General features: G+C 30.9%; 1 protein-coding gene across 2 annotated transcripts in view; it reads right to left on the reverse strand.

The window, feature by feature from the left end:
• Nucleotides 1-24,242, reverse strand: part of LOC143256957 (uncharacterized) — a 42,624-nt gene that overhangs the window by 11,705 nt on the left and 6,677 nt on the right. The window contains exons 2-5 of one of the 2 annotated variants that reach the window (XM_076514881.1): nt 14,868-14,996; nt 4,585-4,783; nt 3,455-3,644; nt 1,263-1,311 (exon numbers count right to left, since the gene is read on the reverse strand). In XM_076514881.1, coding sequence (XP_076370996.1) covers nt 1,263-1,311; nt 3,455-3,644; nt 4,585-4,783; nt 14,868-14,996 — 567 coding nt within the window. The remainder of the gene's footprint in view (nt 1-1,262; nt 1,312-3,454; nt 3,645-4,584; nt 4,784-14,867; nt 14,997-24,242) is intronic. The other variant, XM_076514882.1, reaches the window with a different exon arrangement.

The raw sequence follows: 24,242 nt of genomic DNA on the forward strand, positions 1-24,242 counted from the left end.
ACAAATGTGGGAAAAGGTAATCAAATTATTGTAGTTTGATTCCCATTAAGATAAAAGTGATACCAAACACTGTTGGTCAAAATAAGGGATATAAGAATGATGATAATCAAAAAGTATGAACATCTTCAGTACAATGGGGAGTTGAGGCATACTGATCCCCAAATACTAATATTCCCCAAAATGACATGCAAGAACTTCAAAATCCAAGAAAGGAAGAAACTTAACAAACTAAAAGGTTTGTCTCTAAGGAGAGCAGAAGATGAACCCTAGGAAAGGGAGATAAGGAGAGAATATATCTTAATGATCAATTCCATCAAAGGAGAAAAAGATTGGGGCAAGTCCCCTAAAACATGTGACTGAAAGGCTTATTAAAGAGCAGGGAAATGATTAATTCCAAAACTTCCAAATCACCAAAATCCTGAGGAGGTTTCATAGGATATTCATTAGTTTGTACTGAATGTTGCATGAAATTGATCAACTCCCAACAGACCACAGTTGTAGCTTCACAGGCCAAGAACTGTGGTTCCAACTCACTGGATGTGGTCTATAATTCCTCAGACGCAGTTGTAACTGTACCATCTGAAATTGAGAGTGCACGCATAACTCACAAAATGGAAGACGAGAAAAGTAAAACTTGTGGAGAAGTTAATCAAACCATGAGCAATAAAGTGTCTATTCAAGAAGACTGTCAATCAAGTGGTTAAAAGCTCAAAGATTAAAGAGGATGCTAATTACAACAGGAGTAGCATCACACTCTTATTAGTGAAGAATTGCTACATAACCCTTTGCATATTAGTAAGCACAGATGAGTGGGAGTATCAAGGCTATTGGTGAGTGAAAATTGGTGCTGAGGACCATATAAATTGAAAATGTTTTTGGTGATAAGAAAGTGCATTAAGAATTTAAATATAATTAACAAAGATTGTAAAATGCACATTTTCACACCCACCCATGTTCACAGTTTTAAAATATGTAAATTATTTAACCAGATATTTTCCAAATTTGATCTCATAGCTTCCATTGTGTTTTGTTACATGTAAGTGACCTCTAACCAAAATGAATTTTAATGTATATTTGAAATCAAAATTAAAGTTGAAAAGTTTACTTATATTCAAAAAATGCAAACAATCATGATATTTCAGTGTATAACAAAACAGCAACATCTACTAAAGTCTACTTCTGGAATACTGTTTCTAATTGTCAAAAAAAAATTGCTTCAAATACTTAGACTGAAAACTGCAAGTAGTTCAAAAATAACTTACTTGTTCTGCCATCTGGTGTAAACAAAGAAGACATGGTGTACTTTCTACTCTTTAAAAAGAAAAATCCATTTGAAAGTAAGAAATGAAAACATATATAATATTAAAATTTGAATTATGAAATACGTGACAATGCAAAGTTTACTGACATACTCTGATATCAAAGTATTTAATTACATTTTGAATAAAAACACAAAAGGTTGTGACATGGCATCCACCTATGTACATAAAGTTAAAATATTTATGATATTTAACCAGTCATTTTCCAAGTTCTAAACTAAGGTATGTCAATATTCTCTATTAACACACATACACATTTTTATAAATAAAACAAATTTTAAACCAAAAGTTTATCTTGCATGATTGATATATGAAATAATAATTTCTTTTACAAACAAAACAATCACATAATTCAATAATATTTATCACCTGAATTAACCCTTTCGCTATGGGCTTGGTATAGATGAGTTCCTTTACACATTTGCAGACGTTAAGTATTTGCACTATAAATTTTGATACAGCACATATATCTTCGCAAATTTGGTAGACGTTTAGTAAAGATTACAAGTATTTTGTATACAAAAAATTGAATTTTTTAATGCAGTATTTTTACTAAAAATCTGGTTGTAAAAATAAAGTTTGTTTCATTAATAGTCTGAGTCTTGTGATTAAAAACTATTCTTACTCCCAAAAATCTCAAATATTAGTTACGTAATCTCTAAAATTTCATAAATATATTTCATGTTGTTTTCAGTAAGACCTCATATTTTATGTTATTTTCTATACTCTAACAATGTGGGTTCTGTCACTTGATGAACCTTGTAAACATCATAAAAAAAATGAAATATATATATATATATATTATGCTTTTTTCATGCTAGAATGACTACATACTATAACATGAAGATACAAATGTTTAGTCTAAGTAGCTTAAGTCTTATAATACAATATTTTTACATGTATGTTTATTATTTTTTATTATATTGACCTTCCAGTCATGCCTAGTTAACAATACACAGCTTGCATTGATGCAGTGTACATGCACTCATGTTACATATCCAGAAATATAAAACTGACCTTTAGTCTTCCCTGTCTTGGCTGTGTTTTAGTGGACTAGTATTTTGTAACATTCAGTCACATTTCAATTATTTTACATTATATATGTATACAGATTATTACTATTTAGAAATAAATCAAGAAGTAAAGCAAACAATTATTTCTTCTCACTACAACCTTTCTACTTTGTTGCTGCTGGACGTATGTTGCTAAGCCTTTTCAAATTTGGCATGTGGAAGATATCATACAAAATATTTTTATATATGCAGTTGAATAACCAAAAAAATCATAAATACCTATTCCAATATCATAAAATTCCACTATAATTTATTAAGCTTAAAAACTAAGATGTATTTAGATTTAAAAAAGCACAAAACTTCAAACAGACCAAAGACATAACCTACCTCATTGAAATCTTGGATCAAAAGAATGTAGTAGCTTTTTCAAAGATTACAATGGCTAAAAAAACCACTCTGGGGACATTCTAAGCTGTTGATTGGTTATTCACATGTCAGATATTGAAGTTAAGTGTATATAAGGGACAATTTCCAAAAATAGAAAAAAGTGAACAAAGCCACCATGTTTAGTACACAAGTCATATCTCAGCAAAATAAAAAGATATGAGGTCATTATTTTACATTCTAGCTTGATAACATTAATAATTTCAGTTCTAAATTCGTATGAAACTATAGACTTAGTATTTTGACATCACAAACATCTAATTTTAAACAATGCTGCATTCAATACACCATGTGACTCAATAAAATCTATATTTAGATGTTCTTTTAATATTTACTTTTAATTGAGAAAGTACCTCATATATAATATTAAAGATTGAACTATAATATACAATTTGATTCTAAACTTATTGACATAAATTCATAAAACAGTAATTCAATAAAACTGAATGCAAGTCAACAAACATGAGATGACATGACCCTTGACCCATAACCCGTTGCGAAAGGGTTAATGTTATAACGTTTGTAGGATCTAATGTAATTGAAACCTTCTATTACATTTTTTCTCATTTTTATACCTTGCAACAAAGAGTTTATAAACTTGAAATGTATTTCCTACAAAACAAAGTATAAAACAAAAGAAACTGATAAAAAATTATCTGTTTATTGTGAAAAGCTTACAGTTTTGTATACAATGTTCTCCAGCGAGGTCCTCTGAACATTACAAGAAATAGTGGCCAACGTCTTCTCACAGCACGATACCACAAGTCATCATTAGTTTCTGTTTCTAATATCTGGTTCCACCGTTTACAAACTTGGCCACAACTCCACAATGACAGGTCATCCAGGAATGAAAACACTAATGATAATACTACAAAAATTTAAATCAAATTAATAACTTTATCAAAGTTTTATTTATGGAACAGTTTCTCTAGTAAATGAATGAAAATAAATTTACAACACTTAATCTTTTGTCACAAAATTTTCATTTTATGATATTTGTTATATGGCATATTTCTTTTAATGACCAAAAATTAATTTTTTGAGTGAAAGTAAAAGAATAGAAATATAACAATATGTAAACCACACAGAATCCACTTTAACCAGTGCTGATGGAAAAACAATTACAGTTATAGTAGTGCCTCAAATGTTACTTATTTTAGTAAACTGCTTGACAACAAGTGTTATATAGTGTGAAATGGGTTACATTGAGGAAGTGTAATTTTTACTTATGTGACAACACATCAGTATTAGAGTAAAGATTTACTTAATACCATAATGTGCATTTATTTTAACAATAAATATTATTTTAATCTTGAATTATCCTGCTCATTATTCAGAAGAGATAACATTAATAGGATTATACATTAAAATATTAACTTGAAGCAGTTAACTAGTGTTGTATTTTGTAGAATATACAAGTAAAAATCTCTTTAGAAGCTAGTGACTAAACACAATTTAAGAAAACTATCGAATAAGCATGCCAATGTACATGATATTTACAATGTAAGCACCAAGTAATAATATCAACATACATTATACATACAATTCAAATACTAAGTAAGCACGTACACAAATGTGTATTTGATGTATGTACCCAGTAAGTGTTCCAAAATATCTGCAGATTGTAAATAATCTGGCATAGAAGTATGGAAGAGATTGTAGGAATATAAGAGACATAAAGAGAGAGAAAAGTTGAGAAAATATAAATGAAAGGTTCCATCATTTATGGAGATTAGTTTTTTTTTTTGTAAGACAGAAAGAGTTACTAATTATACTTGTTGCTATAACTATTACTTGTGTGTACATACCTTCTGCTGGAAGATTTTCAGCAAGACCCTCAGGAAGAGCTGCCAGCTGCTTTGGAGCTGTTAATGCTGATATACAATCTGCAAGGCGATCAACTTTGGGGACAGATACAATAATTTTTGGTTTTTCTCCTGGTCTGTTTTGTAATGTTTCATAAAAATCAGTAGGTTCTTCATTACCCGAGTCTTCTGAATCACTTTTCTAATGAATCAAGCAAAAACAAAATTAAATGTAGATTAATAAATAAAAATAAAAGCTTTTTTTTCCTCTTAAAAGTTAAACACAGATGAGGGAAACACTTCTAAACAAATATCTTAGAAAAGCAAATAGTGTTGGTATAGAGAATTAAAATGAAAACTGAAAGAAAAAAAATTATCAGGTCAATCACTAGTTAAATGATTGATGTTTTAGCAATTTAATTTTCTTACATATACTTTACAAGAAAATTGATAATCCCTCAAAGTTGACACACTTTTAAAGCATTTTTGTTATATTTCCTAAACATACTTCATAGGTTTTATACACCACCTCAAGAGGAAAAAAACATAACCATATTTCTTTTAGAAAATTGAATAAAATTCCATATTTTTTAGTGTGTGACTTCTAAACATTAGTAATAATGGTCTGAAATACATAATTTATTTGAATTTATCATTATCACAGAAATTAACATACTCTGAATTTTAACACATACATTTACCAAGTTATACATTGAAGATTTTTAGACAGTCAGTAACCTTTCAATACATAAACTTTGGTATATATCCAAAGTTTAATAAATACATAGCCAAGAAATACCTCACTACTTCTTTGACTCAGCCAGCTTGTCATTTATTTCAGTATCAATTCTTCCTGCATCTGCTAGTTTATCTTTAACAGCTTTTTCTGTAGCTCTTGCTCTTTGCCACAAGATTTCTTAATTCTTTCATGCTTTGGACAGATTCTGCTTTCTCTGAATCCACGTCTATCAACTTAACAAGTCTCTACCATTACTTTCTAGTCTTCACTCCTTTTTTATGGAAACCAGTATCATTCATCAAGCTTTTCTTTTTTTCACTCAAGTCTTCCTCTCTTTGCTTTTCCATCATCTAAGTAGTTAATGCATTTCTTTGTGGCACCTGACATGGAAACCTCAAAATACTGCAAAGACTTTGCCATCAAGTTCTTTGCACAACGCTTTTCTGGAGTTTTTTTTCTATAGAAAAGAAAGTTTTTTAACATAACCTTAATATCAAGCATATCTCCCTTTCACTGACGTTTTTGGTCTTCAAAGACAATAGTGTCTTTACCATCCTTTCCCCAGCAAATCCAAGGTCATTTTTCTGTATCCCAAAATGTTCTTTTGATGAGTTAAATCTAACCCTATAATCCTGGGAAGCTCAAGATTTTGTAGTATATCACTTTTAACAACTCAATATTGAAGTCATTTTATGACCTTAAACATGTCAGATGTCCTAAAGTGCATCTTTGGTCTGTGTGGTACAAGGTGGGAAAAGCTGATATGTGAATCTTTACCTCCAAAAAAAGATTTTAAAACTGCTTCACAAAATTCCATAAAAGTTAATATTTGGAACTTCAACGCTTTATTTTGAACCACAGTAAAAATAACCTCAAATTAAGTGGAACTTGAACTTGTTCAGAAACTGGAATGCTTTCAAACCACCCATGTTTAAAAGATCTTACTGGACAGTCTTCAGAGTTTGTCACACTTATAAGTTCTTTTTCAATAAGAGCTTTGACAAACTTGTGTAAATTTCAGTCAGTGTTTGCCATTTCTGTTTTGAATGCGCTATGAAGAATGTACGAGGCACAGCTGCCATAATCCAGGAAGAAAGTGTCCTCAGTGTCCACACATTGGCCATGTAGTAATCCAAGAATTTTCAATTAACAAAAAACCAGTGATGGATATTTATAACAACAAAAAATCACAATTTTCTGTTACAAAATGTTTATTAATACATATTTCTTTGCATAAAACAATGTACCACAGAAGCATCATCAATTTTTGCCTGTATGTAAATCAACAAATATTCATCCACAAGCAAAATTTTTCTCTTGTCAATATATCAAGCACTTTAAAAAAAAAGCTGTTTAATAAGTGTTCAGCTATGGCATGGCTAATGAAATGTGATGTTACATATTTTATGGCAACCTGGTGAGTATTCACATCCACAGATTAACTACAATATAAAACACTAGAATAGGTGAATTATCAATTACTGGTTATAACTTCTCCATTTATAATGTATGTTGTTTTTTTTTAATTAATTTGTAAATTACTATTTGTAGCATAACTGGGTTTATTTTTCCATTATTCTACGACTAATACTAGTATGTATATTTACATGCATTGAAAATGGTATATCTTAATAAAGTCAAAATAAAATTTATTGTGATAAATATAAATTTATTAGTTATTATTATTGTAACAATGACAAATGTTTTAATCTGATATAAATATATATTCTATTGACTTTAAATAATGTAAAAAAACAAACAAATTTCTTACACTTCAAAAACTTGTAAATAATTCACAAATTACCTTGAATTTATATTCAGATTCTTGCCAAACAGAAGCACATGCCAATTTTCTTATCTACTTGAGTCTTCAAAATGCTGGAAAAATAGGTTGCCACCACAAAGCAGTAAATATCTGCTGATTTCTTCTCAATACGAGATTTTCTTTGCAATAATGACATTAGGAAATATTAATGACATAATCTAGCAGCTCCTTTGCTAGAATGATAGCAGTGGTGTTTTTCTACTGAATATAAGGTCCATATGATTTTTGATTTTACTGGATTTTTCCTGGACAAGTGCTTCCATCCTAGCCATTTCATTATGTTTCGTACTAAGCCTAGGTTATTCATCTTGCACACTTGTTTCCTATTTTCTACATTTCCCAGAGTTTCTGTACATAAATTCTGGCATTTGCATATTATTCTTATTGATTAATCTTATGCTCATGGTCTATGTGTAACCCTTTCATGTGGGGTTTGAATACTGCTTCTCCCATGTTTGAGATTTTAAAAGCTGTGTTGAAATAGGACATTCTGTTTGGGTTTGTCCATAACAATTCAAACTTGGTATGTGAGATGCAATGCCTAACTGTCATTGAACATACACTTCCAAAGCAGTTTCACAATTCTTTCTACCACATGGTCTCTAAAAATCCTTTACATATTCAAACTAGGGTCCATACAATGACACTGAAGTGTTTTCAAGAAGAAAATAACATGGCTGCTTGCAGACACAAGGTAACTTATCTGTATTCTATAAGTGGTATATATCTAGGTCACCAGACTTAAAGAAGAAAACTAATAAAAAGAACATGGATGTAACTAGACTTCCTTAAATAGCTGTTAAGCTAACCTGCAATTGTAATCACTTGTTACCAGTCCATGCCAGCTTTTAAAAATTGTCAAATGTCAATTTTTCATGACTAAGGATTTTCAGGACCCTGATTTTATAGAAACAAGATACTAGTTTTAATGAGGATTTCAAAATTATTTGTCAAGTTTAAAGTTTCAGTAAAAAGTAAATTACATGATGTAACTGTATTAATGTACAGAAGTAACTTCTTTAGAGCTGCATTTGACTCATTAAACCTTATTAAAAGTTATAATAAAAGTTTTCTTTTAGAATGATAATAAATGGTACATGATAATTAATATAAGACATTTTAGAAACATAAAAGGGTGTTTCAGCTAGCATGTTTGTATTTTTCTTCAGTAAATGATTTTTTGGTTAAAATGGATATTTTTTGAACAAAATTAGAAAAGTTATTTCTGTTTTACTATTTTTTGTAGTGGATAATAGTTTTAAATAGTTAAGGTTCCTTGCAGTCCTTTTAGTCATTGATATGTGGATTATCACATCTCGTTGCTCAGTAACACTTTAATACCATATAAACAGTCCTTCAACAATATTTAATTTTTTAAAAAGATTAAAAGATTTTAAGTTTTTAATAATAGTAAATTCTTTATGGATAATCTTATATTATTCATAACTAAACTTGAAAATAATGGTTACAATACTGATATATGAAAAAAGTATTTTGCAAGATTTTATAATAAATTTGAAAATACATTACTATATAAATATTCAATAATGAGAAAAATATTTTTGTCACTAGAGGTAGTTAACTACCTTTAATAGTTATTAAAATTTATTCATTATAGCCAGGACTGGAAAGACTATTTGAGAAGCTTGACTTGTCTCAGCTTTCTCAAAATATACTTGAATAATGTTACAATAAAGAAAAAATATGATCTACCTACAGTACTTTATGTAAGTTTCATAGTTCTAATCAGATCTAATATAAAATTTGTTATTTTAAGATCTTGTATAAAATATGCCATTTTTTCAAAAAGGGTGGAAGTTGGAAGTAACTTGTAGTAGAATTTTTAGGGTTGTTATTTTACTGTAGGAATTTTTAGAATTTCTACAGGCAGTGGATGGTAAGTATTGTTTAGTAGAAATATTTTTAGGATGCCTCTATTTTAATTCTACTTTTACTTTAATACATCTCTTTAAGGGTAGCTGCCTTCTGGAAACTGGCTACAGACAGCAAAAGCCAATAAGAGTTGAAACTTGTAGGTATATGCACTCAACTCTGTACCCTTAATTAATTTTTGATGACTGCTAACTGGTTTATCATATGCTTTTTGGATTTTGTCTGATAGATGGAATATTCCCAATGCCTTTGGATGCTATTACCATAGGCAATTACCATTATAACCTTTAGATTATGACTTGAAAATGAGATAATTTTTATTAAAAAAACAAATTCTAAAATTTTCTTTTATATATTGATATACATGGTTGTCTCAGAGTTCTCGACAAAAACATAGATAATACAAGTATTTAGGGAGATTAATTTTTAAAATACCTAATTACAACAATAAAAGTGACATAACTGTCTAAACTTTTTACTAATAAAATTTTGGTAGGAACTAAAATGAACAAATTTACAAAATCAGATTTTTGTTACTAATTTTCACAGCTGTAACACTGATTCCCTTTGATAACCAAAGTATAGACCTAATTCTAACTTTAGATGTGCAACCAATCAAGTCTACGAATATGGAAGGCCTAGCTACCGTGAGAAAAATGGGAAAAATCCAAAATTAAACACAGCATAATAATGATAACTGCAAACAAAATTTTAAATCAGATGAAACAGAAGAACAATAAATAACTGACAATATATATCAGCAATTTTTGTGTGTGTGCATGAGCAGTACTCAGGAACTGGGTATGTATTATGGTACAGTAACAAGTTTTAGAGTTCCAATGAAAGTTCAGTCTTACTACAAGCTGTACTTTACTTGATCAAGATTGCTGTTCTGTTTAAAAGTATTACAGATCTTTGACTATTTGTTTCCTTAAGATACTGTGTAACATTAGTTTGGGCTTCTTTTTTCAATGTAATAAATATCCCAAGTAATAAGGCATTAACAATTAGTTGAATAAAGATACAAAATTGACAAATAAACACTAATTGTACTTTTTAGATATCAATAAGAATAAAAACATAAATTATTGTAGCTGGGCCTTTTCAGTCTTTGTACTTCCATACTGATGTAACTGAATCTGTTTTCGAGGGCCAAAAATTTTTTTATCAGACAACTTCTGATTCAGATCAACCTGGAAATTTCCTTAGAATCGAGATCTGCATTCAACAGCCTTAATTTCATACTAGTAGAACAAGCTTCATTGATGCACTTCAGCTTTGAGTTTTGTGCTAATAAAGGATTGAGGCTAAAGTTTTCAAATACACATTATTCATCAATTAATTTCAGAAACTATTATTCATACCTCATAAGAATTAAGTGCTGTGACTAACTGAACTTTTAAAATTATGTTTTTGCTTATATTCAAAACATCTAAAAACATGATTTATTGCAAACTTTGGCAAAATTAACATTAAAATTCCTCTTTCAATCCTGAGTTTATATAGATGGAAGAAAAGAGAGGGTGCCTCAAAAAATATGTTAACACTTCTGATAATATTTTCTTTCCCTTGCAACTGACTGAAATAGCAACAAGATTGACTTTGGAGCGAAGGAAAAAGGTTGCTGTATGGATGGACATCTTTTAGTTACCTTAATATCTTAATTCATCACTTCATCACAGAAAATTTGAGGAGATGGATTAGCAGAGGAGGGCCTGTGAAATGGCCAGCACATTTGCCAGATCTCACGCCTTGTGATTTCTGGCTATGGTCGGTACATCTGGACAAACTGGGTGCATTTTTCTTGTAAGCCCATTCCTTTGAAATATGTCCATTACGGGACTATGCATCGACTGAAACTCATATGGCAACCTTACATGCTAAACTCCAATGCATACATTGAAAAGACTGCATATCTGGGTGTGTAACGTTGAATTGTGGCTGCCTCAACAAAGATGGAAAAAAAGGAAGTGTAAGAGGTGGAATTTCTTCAAGGTATTGAAAAAGTGGAAACCATGACTGAACTAGCCAAGCAGGTGCTACAAAGGAGATCACTGAAACATAGCCTGAACTCTGGGTGACAGATGAATCAGTGGGAAGGCTTAGACATGCAATCCCCACCAGTCCTGACTCACTGCATCTATGACCAATGCCAAAGGGTGAAATACTAGAAACAAAAATGTCTGTAGTTGAGTGTTCCAATGAGTGGCAAATGTATTAATCATCATTGTCCTGAACGAAAATCCAATCCAATGTAAAACCTCCTAATGTATCATCCATTGGGTCAGTAAAATCTGGATTGGTTGAAACAATTGATCTGCTATCAAATTAATCACCTCAGAATTATAGACCATTGATTTATGCATCCCATCTCAATAATGAGCCATTTGTGAAGAGATAGATTTTGGGATGAAGTGATAGCAGAGGAACATTTAATGTAATATTATTCCAATCTAACCACTACTCCAGATCCTGAATAAGGAGACTGGGTAATCCAGTGGATTTCTGTTCTTGATCCAATGATCATGCAGCAATCACTGAAGGGCTCTCATGTGTGCTCATCCCAGAGGAATGAGGAACTATTTGGACAGTGGGAGAAGGAGACATGAGTAAGAGTCCAACTGCTTGTTCTATAACATGAAGTCACACAGAAGTCATTGCTTCACTTTGGAACACCTACAAAAATCATGGGAAAAAGAAAGGGGACTCACATAACTCGTGAATGATGGCAGCAGGAAAGACAAATTCCCTCTAACAACGAATCTCTACCAAAAAACAACAGTCAAGTAATTAGAAAAAGTGTGTAAGATTGTAATCACATTAAGGCAGATGACAACAATGGTCCCAACTCATTATCAAATTGACGTGACAATTCCCGAGAGGTTTCCAACAAAACTTGGAAGGATGATAAATATTTCAAAATCATAATTAGGATCAGACAAATGCTAGGAAATTGTGATATATTCAAGTGATAACAGACTCCATTCTGGAACTCCACATTTCCAGAAGCGAGTCTGTACTGTGCAAGTCTAAATATGCATTCCACTGGTGGTGGTAATCCAAAGGATGTTGTTCAAACAAATGTCACAAACAAGGCATAACTATCCCCTTCACGTTACTGAGCTGTAAACCTCCCTGCATAAACCACAATACCAGGTGATGGAGGAAGAACTAAGTATTCCCCATCAGACTTTTCACTGGTAAGGAAGGTATAGCCTCAAAAGCAACAGGAGAAAGATTTAAAATATCACACACCATACTGAACAACTGATGAAAGGGAGTTAGGGGTGACTGATCCAAACTGTCTTCATGAGAAACTGACCTAGTAAAGGAAGACATCAGAAAAATAGAATCTAAATTCCCTCAAGAATGTCCAGGATTGTCCACAAACTCAGCCTCAGAACCCTCTGGAGAAACACCACCAGATCAAAAATGTCTTTATTTCACTATGAGTCAGATCACAGACAGCCCCAACCGAGAGTGAACCTACCTTAGACTGTTGAGTGAAGTTAGATATCAGAGGTGGGATAGGGGAAACCTGATTAGCCTCTGTGCCTGAAACAGTAACCCAGAAATTTATGCTGTATATTGGCCCATCGAAACAATTTTAATAAAATTGCTCAAAATCTCTAATAGTCACAGTAGAGAGAAATCTCTTCCTGAATGCTTTGTGAACAAAAAATTATAACATTACATGACAATGTGCTTATATACAGTACCAGGATAGAGTGTACATTGAAACAAATGGGAGAGTGTCACAAGACAAATATTACCAAGGGCAACTAAGTAGGGTGTAAAAAGCTGAAACAAGCAAGAAAAAAAAATCACACCAATTCTTAGGTGAGCAAAGGAAGAAAACCCTACCAGTGTGTATAGCTGTAGTGTGAGGTTAAGTATGTGTGTTTCAGAATAATAAATATCTAATATTTATATATAAATATGTGCAAAGTCACACAAAAAGTATCTGAACCAGAACTATCATTAGGTATATTAACCAGAAATGAAGTGTACAAGTCAAAAACTTACCACAGATTTGATGGAAGAACAGAGAAACAGGAAGAAAGGAAAAGAACATTTTTTACCAAATTGAATTATGTAAAAGCACAAAAAGTGGTAAAATGTGCTGTTCAAATTGTCTTCTCATTGACTTTTTATTCAGAAAAATAGTCATATTGAAACAAGGAAGAAATTGCTGGCTGAACATGTGAATCTAGCTTTCCACAGATTTTGGCCTGTACCTCCTATGAAGATAAAGTTAAATTCCTGAGATGTTGTACCAGTAGCATTTTAGATTGTAACAGATTTTTCATAGTTGATATTTTGATTTAAAATTTATTATATAATCTCTTGTAATTGTGTAACAAGAAATAAATGAAAAAAAATTGTTGAAAGAAGCAAATGTAAACACAGTAAAACAAAATTGCTGAAAAATATTTTAATGATTGTTAACCACATGAAAAAACACATTTAAGTAATGCTGTTGCAAATTGAGAAAGTGAGGGTTGAATGGGAATAGGAGATGGAACTAGCTGCACTAATATATAGGTGGTGCTACAGTATTGGTAAATAGCAGTTCACATAATATGTACACATTCAGAAACTGTACAAAATTGATGGGGTATAAAAATTTTTAGCAATGCTCAGTGGGCAGAAAAATATTGAGATAGCTTTGTGTGAAATGAAGCAAGACCTATTGGAAGCTATATTGATGATATTTACATTACTTTTAGATTGGCAGTTTCAGTACTTAAATGTGCAGCATTCATCTATAGAATTTACCTGTGAAATCGAAGAAGAAAATACACTAATTTTTTTAGATTTGCTAATTATACGAGATCCTCAACATTCCACTGAATCAAGCTTTTAAGATCTGTTGAACTCTATAAAATATTATTCAATGAACAACTTAGGAAAATGATTGAAAACCTAAGTAGGATATCTCTAAACAAAATATTTAAGACTCCCATATAATGTTCACAGTTTTTAAATGCCCAGATTCCTTGAATATCTACGTAGAACAAAGTATTACATTTTGTAACCAACTTAAGCCTTTAATAAGAAAGTTCTACCTGAAGGTAAAACTGAACATCATTTTCAAACCACCCGTTAGATTAAAACATCTCTTTTAAAACAAACGATTGTCTACCTGTCTCTCTTCACTCTTAGATTGTCTATGAATACATGAGGTAACAACAATTCTGTCTGTATTGGAAAAAAATCAAATGGCATTTTACCATTTACATCTACAAACACATGGAAGTATCACTTAATTCTGGTAACATGCTTGAAGTCCACCCAATTCATTGAATTAACCACCTCATTAAATTCTACTACACAATTCATTTCTTAATTATAAATGTAGGAATTCATTCTCTGGACAGCAATGGCACAAAAGTGAAAAATGAACCATACAGTTAAGTGTAATGAATATATGGATATTTTCAATTATATCAATTCACTTAACGTATACAAAGTATCTGCATCTTCCTTCAGAACTTTTCCTTGAAGACATACTGATTACTATACTGAAGAGTGTAGATAGTTTATAAACTTTAGCCTTTCTCTGTGATTGCAGTTAATATAAACCATAACTATGTTGGAAGACATTACAAATTCTAGTGTGTAATTATGATATTTTGTTCTTGTGACTTTTCAGGGTTCCACTGAGAGTTGTAAATCAAAATAGATATTCTTCGTTATCTCCAATGTCTAATATTGTTACTATATTGAGATTTTTGCTTTTCATGAAGCAACTTTCAAAATATTTGTCTTCTTAGTCTTAACTTACATACAAAAATAAATAGGACATAAAAGTGAAATTTTACTTACTTCTTGAAACAAGTGATTTCCACCTGGCTGATTAATGTCATCAGGGCATAGGAAAGCATGACATGTGGTGCATAAAGGTTGTCCAAAACATGGTCCATAAAATCCGCAACAAGCATGACAAGAAGTGAACTGAAAAATACATAAAACAATTATCACATTTTTCCTGTTTTACAATTATAACAACAGCTAATAAATATGCAAGCTTTAATGGAATAAGTGATATACTCCAGCTCAGTTGACCTAACACACACATGTAACAAAAATTATTATATGAAAAGGAACATTCCAAATGCTTTTAACTTTTTTTTTTACAATAAGAAGAAAGAAAGAAAGGCAAATCAATTTTTTACTTTTGATAGTTATGTTGGTGTGAACAATGAGTAAACATTATCAAGCTCTTTTACTGCTTTGTTTACAGATTTAATTATAGAAATAGGATATATTTGAAACCAGTGTATTCTTTTGAAATCTGCTTGATTATATTTGTAAATCTGCAAGATAAAACAATGCATCAATAGAAAAATAATTAAAAGGACATGAGTTAATGCACTGTATTTAAGAGATTATTCGTGAAGATCTTTTTCAACCTTAATCATCATTTCTAGCATTCTAAATTTTAAATATATGAATTTTAAGAGCATTTTTACTCTGTACAATAGCTGAAGAAAGCCAAATTTAAACCTTTTAGTTTTGAGCCAACAATAATGCAATTGTTAATGTACTATTAATACTAACTTTGCTACTAGTTTAACAGCTTTTTGACAGTTTTTAATGGAAAAAAATGATCTCTAATTTTATATTTGCATTTTATGTGTGTTTTTTATTTACTCATTTTCAGAGATGCTGTAACAAAATACAAAATCAAAGTTATTACAATGTATAACATGCCTCTCTACATATTATGATGGTAAAAATCTCAATATTATTAAACAAAAGTTTATTAAACAAAAATACCTGATAAACATTATGTTACATTATATATAACATGAAAACTAGTTCAAAATAATTATCTTACATTTATAAAAAACATTATTACATATAGATATTACACCTAAATTTATTGTAATCTTCATTACATTTGGTAGTCTAATTAATGAAAAAATGTCAGTAAATACGTAATTAGTTATGTAACATTAAAAGAACAAATTAAAAAAAATCAAGAATTCTTCAAGACTCATATCCCTCTTGAATTACATGAGAGATAACACATTTAAGTCTTCAGCAGTTTCATCATCTAATCTTATCCCAACATTAGAGCTAAAATAAATGATGCCACAGCTATGACCAGTTCTCTTCTGGAATCCGTCCAATCCTTGTAATTCACTTTGGTACTAACAACCTGAAACAATCTGACAAAACTGCTCAAGACTGATTCTCAGGACTTGAAAAAACAACAGTACAATACATTAGACAACACATTAAACTGGCTATTTCTAATGTAACATACAGACACATGTTCACTGTTTACAATACACAATAAACAACTCAACAACAAAATTCAACATTTTAATGAATTAACCAAAAAGCTATGCAGACTTAACACCCAACTTGCCTTCATTAACTATGCAAACCTAATACCACTCATTAACTTTCTTTCACAAGATGGACTTTGCCTCAGTTTTTCTGGCATTTTTACCCTGGCCTCAAATTTCAAGTACTTTATTTCCAATAGCATTCTCCCACTCTTGTCTTCCTCTAAGTCACTCCAGTTATCTCCTATTCCTAATTCTAACAGTCCTTCTACTCTTCCCTGTTTAAATCCTACATTTCTCCCTATCTCAAAAACAACCAATGTCTCTCACAATAATACCTCTATCACTCAGCCCACCCAACTAAAAACTCATTCACTCTATCACAGTGATCGTTTAAGTTCTGTTAGAGGACTAAACACAAATCACACTTCCCTCAAAACATCACATTCCACAGATAGCAACATTCAGTTTTCTTTTGTTTCTGTTATTCCTTCTTGTTTACTCACAAACCCTTATACTCCCTCATCTCCAAAACCACACCAAATCACTACCAGTGTAAATGCCACACATTCCACACTAGTCTTCACTAGTCAAACAATCTATTATAGAATTACCTTCATTAGAATACAGTACTCTTTCATCTTTTAGCATAAATTCTCAGGACAATCAGCAATGTACTAAACATTCTGAAGAAGATAGTCATTTCCTTAAAGTTAATCCTCAATGTCATAATCACGACGACTTCCTCACACCAATATCTGATACCATTCAGTATGAACCAAGCAGCAAATCACAGAAAAAAATAACTATTTCAAAAACAGAAAACTCACTGAGAAATGCATAAAACATTATCAATATGCCAAGCCGCTAGTGCATAAGATAAAGAACAGAAACATACCTCAGCCTCTTGCATTATAAGCACAGATAACAATAGAAGCACATGATCAGAACTTCTGCAACAAATGACCACAGATTCTTGAAAACATCTCCTTAGAACTCATGAATATCATTAAAATCTTCTGTCAAAATTCTGTTAATATTCAAGATACAGAAATTTCACAATATTATCACCTGTACACAAGAAAAAAGAAGCACAAAAATATACAAATAAAACTGATACATTCCATCTTAAAAAGGACAAAAATTAGCTTTCTACCAATAACACCATTTCAAAAAGCACTTCCAACAACATTCTTTTTTGTCATGAAGGAACTACCATAACTTTAAAACAGGCTACCAGAAACTACCAAAATCCCATTATCTCACAACAAACAGCCTAAAAACTGTTTAAAAACACATTATGCTTTAATATGCATAAGCTTTCTCAAACTAACAAATCTGTTGAAAATAACAGCAACTTTATAAAATGTACAAATAATGATGACCACTTCCAAGATATCTCTGTCATTGTTAATCTTCCAGACATAACTCTCTCTGAAGTAGAACTCATTCTCCTTAATAATGGTCTCAAGTTTAGCTGAGACAAATAACAGCTATAATAATGAACCTGAACTTCTTTCTGACCTTCATGAATTCTCTAGCAAATTAAGACTTCACAAATTTTTTCACAACAAACCCCACCCAAATGAAAATCAACATAACCAAATTTTAAAGAAAAGTTGTTATGGACAACTCCACTAAATGGAGAAAAACATTTTGTAAGTTATATTAAAGTTGTAGAAAATGACATAATACAGATCTTAAAATCTACAAAGCAGTGTCCAAATAACAGTAACCAAAAAGATGAAGTGTTTTAAACAATTTTAAATTGAAACAATATCATAATAAAGCCAGCAGACAAGGGTGAAGCTATTGTTATTCTTTACAAAGGTGACTATGTCACAGAAGCTGACAACTACAGAACACTCATTTCTATAAAAAACTCTCATATCATCCTACAACTCACTTTATTAAGACCATAACTGATAAACATAAAGAACTTCTCCAAAACAATAAAATTAACAAAGAAACTCTTCAGAATTTGATACACAGACAAGCATTTCATGGTAGATTTTATTTCTTACCCAAAATACACAAAACAAACAATCCTGGCTGACCCATAATTTCTAATATAAATATGGCTATTGAAAAGCTGTCCACTTTTGTTGACCAATATATAAGATGTATTTCCTGTACACTCCCTTCTTACATAGAGGATATCACCCACTTTCTTAACATCATACAAAATATTAATACTGATGTAGAGTTACTATCCAATAGTCTTCTTTGCAAATTGGATACTTCTTCCCTTTACACCAATATTCCACAAGATGAAGGACTACAAACTGCAAGTTCACATTAAAACTTTCTAACCTATCAGAATCTCAAACAATAAATGATCTTGCCAGTCTGGTTTTAACTCTAAACAGCTTTAAATATAATAACAAGAATTACATTCAGGTTAACAGTACTGCAATAGGTACCAAAATGGCTCCCAACATTTTTATGCATAATATGGAAAACCAGCTTTTACAACTCAGACCTGTAAAACCTCACATATGGAAATGATACATAAATGACATTTTTCATTGGACAGTTGGTCTCAAATCACTTAAAGAATTTATCACACATGCAATCTCCTTTCACAAAACAATCAAGTTTACCTGCAATTATTTACCTATGCAGATTAACTTTCTTGACATCACAGTAATTCTAAGAAATGCAATTTTACACAGGGATTTGTACAAAAACCTACAGTCAGACCACAGTACTTTCACTACAAAAGCTGTTACTTCTCTCACACTAAACAAAATATTATCTACAGTCCAAGCTCTTATAGTAAAAAAAAAATATATGAAACAAACTATGTAAAACACACTGAGGATCTAAAACAAACCATGTTACAAAGAGGTTGTAAATATACTTAAATCATGAGACAAACTGAAAAGGCTAACAATACTCAGCAGAAAAGCATCCTAAATCACAGCAATATTAAACTTTCAAATAGAATTCCTCCTACTATTACCTATCAGTTTAAACTCAGAAAAGTCTCACAAATTCTGAAAGAACAGAACTCTAAAAAATATCCTCATTCACACAAGTGAATTACATTCCACCCACAAATAGTTGTCCTCCATGCAATAAAGCCTGTTGTTAAACCTGCAAGTTCATAAAAGCCACCAACTCATTTTCTGACAAGCACAATCAAAGAAACTTTAAAATATATAAAGAAATTGCTTGTAAAAAAACAACCATTTATCTTGTACAGTGTAAAAAATGCAAACATTGATATGTAGAACACAATCAACCCACAGAGAACATTAACACCAAAAAAAGATATCTCTGTTGCTCAACACTTTAATCAACCCAGCCATTACATTAATAATATTATGCTCATTGGCACTGAAATAGGATTCAAAACTAAAGCAGATGGAGAAATAAAAGAAGCTTATTGGATTGCTAATCTAAACACTGTTCACACTCTTTCAGAATTAATCCAGATTCTGGAATCAATGATCTCCATTCACTGGTTTCATTTCTGTCAGAAAAATAATTTTATTCTTTGCTTATTTTTCATGTAGTATGAAAGCTAAAGTTCCTGAAACTTGCTATTTGTTTATGATAATTATTCATACCTGTTTTAATAAATTGATTATTATAACATTTTTTTCAATCAGTCTCCAGGTGTCACCTTTATTTTACTTAAACTCACAGTTTTAAATATACATAAATTTAGCCATTTTTAAGTTAAAAATTTCCTAACATATTTTCACACACACATCTGCCATCTGCTGCATTGTACAAGGAATGAGAAGCTTACAACAGTACATAGAGAAACAAAATTTTCCTGAAAAACAGGATGACTTTCATGATACCACTAAGCTCTCTCTATATACATCACTCGTTCGATTACACCATCATTCCCTGTTTGCCTCTGAAGAAGAAAGTTCACCTTTCAAAAGCACTCCATTTACAGGATTTTTATGTCATCATCTAATGTTATATATTTAATACACATTTCAGAACTTATTACAGAATGCCTTGAAACTTTCTAAAAATAATGATAATTAAATATTTTTCAATAATAATAGATACTTCACAATTTGAAGTAATTCTTGCACATAAAGTTACAATTATTTCAATGTAATATTAAGGTTTCCATTGAAAACTGTACAAACCCTGAATTGCAAACTTGATATTAATGATAAAAACTAGTTACCCACAACACTGATGTAGCACAAATGACTGAGGAATACAGACATTCTTAATACGCGTGTGAGGACTTGCTTGGTTCCATAAATCCAAAATCTGGCTACTGAGTACTGATATCCATGTGAGAATAGGATGTAAGATCCCAATCAAAGGGGTGAACTGCAATTTTGATGTCTCACCCCCATTTGTGTTTACATTTTGGAAGATATAATGTCATGTGCACAAGCAGAACACCATTATCCTGCTCTCAACTGAATGATTTACTAGTAATTTCTATATTTAAACTGTATTTCACTACTTCATTCAGGAGGATGCTTCCACAGTTGCTTGGAACTGGAAAGCAGTAAGGACTATCTAACTCCACTAGAAGAAGAAGAAAAAAAAAAGGGGAGGGAGGTAAAATGCAGCAGAGAGTCAGAGGAATGACAACACCCAAGACAGTACAATGGGTGACCACAAAACCATGTTTTAGAAAGCAGAGCATACCTATTTAGTCAATTCAAGGCATGAAAGGAATGGGTAGCTATCTCCTTTTGCATGGGTACTGTCTACAACTAGCAAATTTATGAAGCAATTTATTGCAAGGTTAAATCTATAACGAGATCTTTTGGAACATACTATTTCTGCAGTGTGCATTACATCACTATGTAATGATAATATGCAAGATGACTGACTTAATAGAGCAGATCTGAGCATTTAAAGAATACTTAGTCAGGCACCACTCAACACAGAGCATGATACAGCAAGAAAAGAAGGGCATGACCCTAACAAAGAAGAGGTATATATATGAAAAGGTAACTTACCCAGTCTCATGAAAGAGAGTGAAGGATGAAAACAAGTGAATAACAGTATCCTGACAAGAAAGAAACAGTTAACCACAGCAAAGAATGAGAGATGAATGTACAAGTCTTAGTCCAACTGTTTGACAGAGGAAGCACCTCCTGACAGCAGGACAAACATGCAGAGTAAAGATGCAGAAACATGTAAAAAAACAAAAACAACTTAGATAATTTTAGCACATTGTGCAATAGAAATCTAGAAAACACTCCATGAGAAGGTGGTGAAAAAATGACAAAATCAAGATTATCTGAGAATAGATTCTGCCACTGTAGGAGGAAAAAGAACAATATTAGAGCAGGTAAGGTGGGCCCCAGGGCTCCTCACAAATGAAATTAAAAGCAAGATTATAAATTAATTAATTGAAATTAATGGTAAGAAGTATAAAACACAAAGAAAGCCAAAAATAAAATAGTCAATACAGTGGAAATGTTAAGAAATTGTGTAGTAAAATAAACATGGATGTGATGTTTTGTGTTGAAGAAAACATAAATAACCTAAATATTGATAAAATTGTAAAAAGAATCACAGTTAAACTTAAGGTAACAGGCTTATTTAGTCTAACTGAATCTTGAAGAAAAGTTAAATAATCTAAATATTGATGAACCTATAAAAATACCCATGGATAAACCAAAAATAACAGATGCTTATTAAGCCTAATTGAACAAGATATTTAACCTAATTACAGAGTAATGCAGAAGTAGAACTACAGGTAAATTGAAAATAAAAACTTGTGAAGCATAATTGAATAATACATAATAAAAACCTAAAAGTAAAATTAACTGAACAATAAGTACATGTACAAGTTGGACAAATTTGTGTAGATAATAATATTAACAATAAAAGTATACAAAAAACATAAGAGTATAACAGCTTATCTACCCAAAGTCAGTTAACTGTATAGCCAATGTGCAAGTGCCCAAACTCAAAGCAAAGCCCAAAGAAAATCACTTTGCAGGACAATCAATATCCTAACGAAGTAAAACTGAAAAATCTTCCTGCTGAGTACAATGACCTGAAGACTGTTAAATGTGCTAATTGAACATATAACCTCCAAAGTGATACAAAAGAATTTGTAATGTAAAATGAATAACCAAACACAACTGTGTTGGAAGAAACAATAAACAGATTTTTTTTTTATAATGAATCAAGTTCTGTAATTGGGTAGAAACAAAGCTCCACATTGAAATAACTTAAGTTACAAATATCATTACTGCATAATAAAGAGAAAATTTAAAAGCAATTAATACAAAGATACAAAAAAATACCAAAATAAAACAACAGAAGAGAACAAACTAAATTTTAGAACACAAATACTACCAAATGAAAAGTAATACTTCAGTAGAACTGAACAGAGGGAATCACATGCATCAATAAAATATGTCACACATTAATTGGTAACAGGTCATAACATGATGATTTTCATAAAAGATGCACTGGGATCAGTCAATTCCAAATTAGATGAGATAAAAAGGCTTGTAACATGCATAAAAACATGCACCACTGAACAAGAATAACTATTCATGTGAGAGAAGGTAACATACCCTGTTAGAAAAATTTATTTACAACGTACACTATATGTTTATCTTCTACAATTAAAGAGCATCTTAATGCTCAACAAAAAACTACTTACAATGCATAGAGCATGTTGGTTCTCTTTATGAGTACAAAGTAATTTTAATGATAAGATTAAAAACACTTCTTTGTCTGAACTTTTCAGATGCCATTTGAATAATCCCTAAAACCTCTTAAATAAATAAATATCAGATGTTTTTCTTGAAAAAAATTTATATTTTATCAGTTAGTTACTTCACCCTAACTGTATATAAGGTCAGTTGATTTGACCTTTGAACTGTATCTAATAATTATTCATGCATAAATTACAAAACACATGGTGAACATGTAGCCCACGTTATACTATCAAACTGCATAATATTTGAACTGCTCACAAGCATACTTCATAAAAAAATTGTTAAAATTATTATTATTTCACTTTGTCCAACTTAAAAAGTTTAATTTTTACATTTTACTTACTTTTATAATAAATAGAGAATACACGTGAAAAAAAAAGCATCTACCAGGATTTTGTTTTTGCTGGACTGTTGATAAGATTTTTTTTATATTAATTGTACTACTGCATTAAATAATTTCAATTTAATTAAATAATACATCAGATAACACACACACACAAAATTAAAGAATAATATTTCATAACTATCACAGTTTTTCTGGCTTTCTAACTGTGCAACAGAAGCCATTAAAAATGTAGCTAATCTCATCAATGTGGTTCCTGTAGGAATAAAATTTGAATTTGAAAGAAAATAGACAACAACATAATGTAATACATCATTCGATACAGAAAAGCTCTAGTTTTCTGTTGGTTATAAATAATATAGTCTTAAATGTTGAAAAACCAATGACAAGTTCTGAAAGAGGATGTAACAGACAGACATGACAAGAGGGTTCTGATTTTCTATTTTATTGCTCTATAACTAAATAAGATTGAAGGCTATGTAAATTATGTTTTGTCTGAGCAATGAGAGCATTATAATGAATAAAAATAACATTTTGTACTACTTGGAGGGGTGATAAAAATTAGAGAAGAGGGAAGACAGATAACAATCATCACAGTACTCATATGAAGAGAATGTGAGTTTCTTTTTAAATATCTCCTTATAAAATTAAAACTTAAACAATGCTAAACTTTGACTTATTACCTATGTTCTGATGCTGATTTTACCTGTATATTTTGTTAATAAAGTAGTTTAATTAAGTTTTTAATATAACATGTACTTTGGCCTATCTGAAATGAAAGGGCGAATCATGAGGTACTTTCACTTGGCTTTATTTTTGTGAAATTTATTGTAATTGATGAAACCTGTTATAAGTTGACTGTGGACAGCTGTGTGCAAAA

This window comes from Tachypleus tridentatus, chromosome 7 (genome assembly GCF_004210375.1).
Source record: "Tachypleus tridentatus isolate NWPU-2018 chromosome 7, ASM421037v1, whole genome shotgun sequence".
NCBI classification, from domain to species: Eukaryota; Metazoa; Arthropoda; class Merostomata; order Xiphosura; family Limulidae; genus Tachypleus; species Tachypleus tridentatus.